The following is a 6,425-nucleotide window of genomic DNA, read 5'->3' as shown; positions in this document are numbered from 1 at the left end:
CGTCCTAGCTTTCTCGGATGTTTCGGTCACCAGGTGTACCAACAGTTGAAAATTTTTGCCGAGATACACAATCTAATATTATAATATTGTCTTAGTGCATGATACCCTCCGACTGAACACAGACTAAATTTACTGCCCACTACTACTTATAGTGGGATTCGGAATCGCTATGCCCATTTTCTCCGGGTGACCAGGCGGATCATGCGGCAGATATGAGAGTGCACCACGCTCTTCGTATCGTTTGCGAAATCAGGCAGCACAACGATCCCACGGACAAACACGAAAGATTATTTGTCAGCCTGTCTTCTGTAGTCACTTGCAGGTCATCGGAAGCCCATTTGACTGCTGTGACAAGGTATGCAATGCAAGGGTGCTCAGAACGAGGGGCGCTCAGGGCCAACTTTTTGACGTAGCCTGACTCGCACGATGAATAGACCCATCGGCAAGTTCAACAACTTCCAGCTGTCAACATCACATGTCACGTCTAATGATTCCCGCATCGTCTGCTCTCATGGATCCGAAATATCCTGGTGTTGCCGAAACAGTCCCATTAGGGTACCTCATGGTACATGGCTCTCGTGGTTGGTTGATAAAGACCGACCTTGCGGCAAAGTTCTGCCCCGCCTCTGTCAGCCCCGTACACTACCCCCTGTCGGTGGATACAGCTGGCCGGATCGTTTTCGCGGTTGCAGTCGTGCAACAGGACCTGTACTCCGTGTCTAGGCTCGGTAACAGTAATTTTAAACGGAACGAGAGGTACGGGGCGGTAGGGGTAGCGGCAGCCCCCTGACGAGGGCCTTCGCAGGCTCGAAGCCGCTAATTCCACCCCGCTCTATAGCCTCCCTCTGGCTGAGGTAACAGACCCTTATTCTTAGGAGACGGGCGCCTGCAGCAAGGGCTAAGGAGGTGGTCAGACTCGATGGCGCTCTGCTGGACGCTTCTGACATGGGCTTCGCTTCCCTGTCAGTTCGCTAAGGCAGTGACGCGTGACGTGTGGAATCTGGCACGACGAGGTACATACCCATGTGTTCCCTGGCAGAACACAACGATCAACTCATTCTGCGTTCGGCGCAAGTCCATATTTGTCTGCAAACACTCAGCGATCATGAACGATTTCTGGCATGATGGAAGGGAGGAGGATGCAATGATATGATAATAACAACGAATCTAAGCGTCGAGAGCTTGCGCTTGCTTCCATACGTGATCGTTTGAGTATGCGGTGCTTTCATTTCATGTCAATATGGTCCTACTAGACAATAAATTTAAAGTTCCTCGACACTAATTTGAACGCCGTAGTTCAAATGTACAATAATGAGCACCAATCCAAGAAATGACAGATGGATACGGTTACATGGATATCTTAATGTCATCAAATTATGAGAGGGTAATCATATCCAATGGTTGCTTATCTTCAGGCTTGCAGTTAGATCTCCGGAGTGCCATTGTACTGTCCAGGCCGCGACTGTTGGGAAAGCACATGTGACGGTATGGATGGATTCTGGTATATGTTGCTAGACCCAGTGGTCAGGATGGTGGGGGAGGGAGGAGAACCTGGGAAAGTGGACGGGTCAGAGGGGTCCTGCGCAAGGAGATGAGTATCGATATATCACAAAATGATGAGAAACATACGTAAAGACGTGGTTGCGTCATTTGGGTTTGTCCTGCGAATGGAAGAGGGTTAGGGGAATAAACACTTTGAGTGTTGTAGCCCGGACCCCCGCCAATGTCGCTGAAGGCGGCCGATGGCGCTGTAGCAGAACGACGGCGTTTGATGAAGAACCATGTCGCAAGACCTATGATGAGTGCAGCTCCTACAACTCCACCCACAACACCCCCAGCTATAGCTCCAGCGTTTGAACTTGTCGAGTTAGTTGGTGATGATGTTGGTGATGAAGATCCTGCGGCCGCGCCCGAAGAACTGGTCAAAGCAGACACAGTGCTCGAATAAGTGACTGAGCCAGTAGATTGTACTTTTGTTGCGCTAGATTCCGGGGTATCTGTAAGAAAGTAAGTGAACAATGTTTTCTAAGATGGAAAAATTACAGCCGATGCTAACCTCCGGCGGCTTGCGCTGCGACAGGGTCGAATCCCACAGAGGACTTTAGAGAATTAGATTATGATAATTGCGATAGGTGGCCATGCACTAACGTTCACGGACAGGTACGCCCAATTCGGAACCAAGGTGCCAGACGGGATGTTATTTGGATACCTGTCGACCGAGTGGATATTAGAAAGCTTAGAGAACATAAATAGTATTGCGGACTTACGTTTGGATGTATACCTCGCTGCAATTGTAGCTCCAGGAAGACCAGCTACGAGGCGATAAGCACTCTGTGAAGTCGAGCATACTCGAATACGACTCACGGTAAATACGTGGCGTTCTGACAATCGCCGCAAGCGCTAACCAGGGAGTAGGTCACTGTGTTGCATTCGCAAGCGCTGGCTTCAGCGACCGTGGGAGCTGCATAATGGGTGTCGGGAGGTAAAGGACTGATTGAAAAAGCTGTGCTAGAATTAGTATGGATATACAAGGGATACAAAGAAACGAAAACTGCGTACCTCCACCTGTGCAGACGCCCTCAAGGTAGGAAGCAACCTCGCAAGGGTTCTGTTGGAGGCTGTTGTTCATCTGTAGATCAGCCAGTGATGCATCAGAATATGTATCGTAAAGGTAAATAAACAAAGAATTACCCAACCAAAAGAGGACAGGCATGTTACAGTCGACGTCTGGGCAAAGGCACCTCTGGGTACGAGTGCTGCCAGGACCACTATCAACGACCATGCCTTGGGGGACGACGACATAATAGATCGAAGGAGAAAGGGTGGAGAAAGGGCAGAAGCCTTCAAGTTACATATAGTAGCTAGGCGCTTCGTTCCTTATGGCTGTTCGACGTGTCGGGTGCATTAACATTTGCCAAGAACACTAATTGATTGAACACAGCTTTGAAAACGAGGGCCGTTTCAGGTTTTTTTTTCGATAACTCTCCGTGCCGTGCGTTTATAAGCTTAAAGGCCCACATGCTCGCTGGTAATGTCCGTTTCCCTGTCCATGGAAGCTCGGGTTTGGTCCAGGCTGCAATCATTCAAGGTCTAGGTCAGGGTCGGTGTCGGACCTTAGAGCACTAGCTTAATTAGTCAGGTACTCGAGTACCTAGTACCAAGTACTTCGTCAGGATCTTCCAACGCATTTGGGATGCTAGACTCATGGTATCAAAAATTATTACCAGTACTTCTGACTATTCGACAGCTGGCCGTTTACCTCAGACACCAGTCTATACTTTTCCGACCACTGAATGTACGTTGTTCCTGTTTATTATGTAATAATTTTATGTACCTTCCGACTGCAAGACATCAATCTGTTGTCTGAGTCACCATCATGGCTTTTACATGAACATGTCCCGTCAACTTGAAGTGTCTTTATCAAAATGGCCTCTGGCCTGTTCTCCTTCACAATCTGTTGCTGCAGCTATGGCACATCTCTTGGCACATTCTTGGCAATTCCGACATCCTAGGAGTAGTCACCATCGCCTTCGAGGGGTCATGCAACGTTATCTCAAATGCATCGTTCATGCACATATCGTCGTCTTCTTCAACATCATTAATCATCATCTATCGTCACTTGTGTCACCTCATGACTTAATGGACGGACAGGACACCCGGGACACGATATAAATGTCGTCCCGGACTTCCGTATTTATGGCAATGTTATTTCTTTAGGTCTTAAGTCATATCGGGCTGCTCTTGCAATATCCGGGGAAGAATTTTCCTCTAATAGGAACGATTGTATTATCGATGGTCACGCGTTTTACACGAGTTTTATGCCAGTTCTATGAAGTACGTCGTGGACTGTTTTCGATTTCCCCACTCTCGTTGTCTAGGATCAACCTTTGGTCGAACATATGCTGAAGTAGCTCGTGCACATTTCATATTGTGACGACTTGTAAGTGCACCATCTCAATAGTGTCCAAATACTTACAGTCTTCACGCCGTGATGTTCTAATGCTATTTGTCACCTTTTTATAAGACTTACCGTACTGATCGGGTTACTGTACAAGCATATGCATGTGCTGGAGAGCGCTCGCGCTAGCGAGTCATTGTGGGTTACAAAGGGAATGCGACTTGCTCAGCGATCAGCATCGCAAACTTTATTTCTCGTAGTACAAGTCACACGAAATAGACTCGATTCATGGGCCATCGCGATGCTTGACGAAGGCTTGTACGTTTACAGCACAATCATTAACGAAATGTTTTTGTAGCCAATTCAAAGGCTCACGCAACGGTACCTACGGTACAGACACTTTGCCGAAAGCACCCATGCCTGCCATGCAATCAAGTCGCAAGTGAGTGTCAAACCGTCTATTGAACCGCCATCCCGAGAACTTTTTATATTATTATGAGTAGTACCCATCAAGTCTGAAAAGCAACGTTTCAACTTTTGTTTACCAGAACATCAAGTGAGATAAGCCACTCTAGATCTGTGGAATACTAGCGTACTGTCCTAGACGGAACTGTTGGGGAAGGACGGGTGAGGGCATCAATGGATTTGGGTCTGTGTTGCTAGATGAGGTGATTAGGCCGGTGAGGGAGTGAGAATGACTTGGGAATGTGGTTGGGTTCGAGGGGTCCTGCACGAGGGGATGAGATGAACTGATGTATCATAGAATCATAAAAAACATACATAGAGACGTGATTGCCGCGTCATCGAAAATGTATTAGTGTGAGTAGAGTAAAAACTTCGACTGCGGTCCGGACCTCCACCTATGTTGAAAGCGGCTGATGGTTTTGAGGAGAGATGACGTTTGGCAAGGAACCAGATCACGAAGCTTATGATGGCTGCACCTCCTATAACTCCGCCAACAACACCCCCAGCTACAGTTCTAACGTTTGAACTTGTTAAGCTACTAGTAGATGTTGATGACGGAAAAAGTCCTGTGGCTGCGGCTGAAGAACTAGTCAAAGAGGCGTACACAGTGATGAACGAAGCAGACAAAGTGGACAAATAAGTGACTGTGGTAGTGGTAGTAGATGGTACATGGGTTGCAGTAGATTCCGGGAAGTCTACAAAAAGTGAGTGAATTGGCTTCTTGTGACACAGAGGTAATGCCCAAATCCTGACCTCCGTTGTTTAGCGCTGCGATAGGGTCGAACCCAGCAGTCACCTTCAGAAAAAGTTAGATTTCGACAGTTGGGTCAAGTGAATATGCACTAACGTTCAAATATGCCCAATTCGGAACTTTGGTACCAGCAGGAATGTCCATCGGATATCTGTCAATCAGGTGTATTAGAGAAGCCTGCAGAATATCAACAACCGTGCGGACTGACAATCCGATGGATATCATGGAGCAGTTGGAGCACCAGGAAGACCAGCTATAGAAAACAAGGGCCTCGTGAAGCTGAGCATACTTGATACAACCTGAGTACCACTCACGACAAATACAAGGTATCCTGACAAACGCTGCAAGCGGCCAACATCGAGTAGGTTACTGTACTACATGCGCAAGCGGTTGCTTCATCGCCCGAGGGAGCTCCATAAAACCAACCGGAAGACAAAGGACCGACTGTAAAATCTGCGCCAGAACTAGTATACAAGTTTAAGGCATACTCAGAAACGAAAACTGCGTACCTCCACCCACGCAGACGCCCTGGAGGTAGGAAGCAACCACGCAAGGGTTCTGTTGGAGGCTGTTGTTCATCTGCAGATCACCCGATCATGCATCAGGATATATATCGTAAACCTCGAAAAAGATATTACCCATCTATCAGAAGATATGCATGTCGCAGTGGACGCCTGCGCCAAAGCACCTCTGGGTACAAGCCCTGCTGCTACCGAGACCACTATCAACGATGATACCCTGGAGAGCGACGACATGATAGAAGGAAGAAAGGTGGGAAAGCCAAAACAGGCTGGAGCTTTCAGGTTACATACATATCGTAGTTAGGTGCTTCCGTTATTGTCGTATAAATAAGAAGTTCATTACTCACTCATATCAGTGGGCGTCTGCGCAAAGCTACCTCTGGGTACAATGTTGCCACAACCACCATCAACGACCATGGCTTGGCTCAGAGTGACAGCATGATGGATAAAAAGAACAAGGATGGGGAAGGCGAATTGGACAGCCTGACTCGGACTAGGAAGCGTTCGAATTATGGCACTGATTGTGACCTCTAGCAGTTAGACGCGATGCCGTGCGTGGCGGTAGTATTGTGAACAGAACTGTCAAAAATTGCTGCATTTTAGTTGACGTGAGACCACTAGATGGTGAGTTGAATGAATTCCTTGCAAAGCTGTATTCTGTGACCACTGGCACTACTCTGTCCAAGGCAAATTCTCCGTGCCTTGTTTTTCCCTTACAGATATACTGTAGTCGAGCGAACTCAGCATTGATGTTGTCAAAACCTGTCCCGAGCTACTTGGAAACCTCAGT

At 47.6% G+C, this 6,425-nt stretch overlaps 1 protein-coding gene across 1 annotated transcript; it reads right to left on the bottom strand.

Moving 5' to 3' along the window:
• Positions 1-4,362: 4,362 nt before the first annotated feature.
• Positions 4,363-6,150, bottom strand: EDB93DRAFT_542877 (uncharacterized protein). The gene is made up of 9 exons (XM_041456664.1): positions 5,983-6,150; positions 5,753-5,820; positions 5,624-5,693; positions 5,429-5,567; positions 5,323-5,367; positions 5,211-5,265; positions 5,117-5,159; positions 4,679-5,058; positions 4,363-4,625 (listed from the first exon to the last, which is right to left on the bottom strand). The coding sequence occupies exons 1-9, from the start codon at positions 6,050-6,052 to the stop codon at positions 4,470-4,472; spliced, it is 1,026 nt and encodes a 341-aa protein (XP_041300554.1). The 5' UTR covers positions 6,053-6,150; the 3' UTR covers positions 4,363-4,469.
• Between the last annotated feature and the right edge of the window lie 275 nt (positions 6,151-6,425).

This window comes from Suillus bovinus (genome assembly GCF_016758785.1).
Source record: "Suillus bovinus strain UH-Sbo-P2 chromosome Unknown EDB93scaffold_388, whole genome shotgun sequence".
Classification (NCBI taxonomy): domain Eukaryota; kingdom Fungi; phylum Basidiomycota; class Agaricomycetes; order Boletales; family Suillaceae; genus Suillus; species Suillus bovinus.
This window is presented reverse-complemented; position numbering and strand designations above follow the sequence as displayed.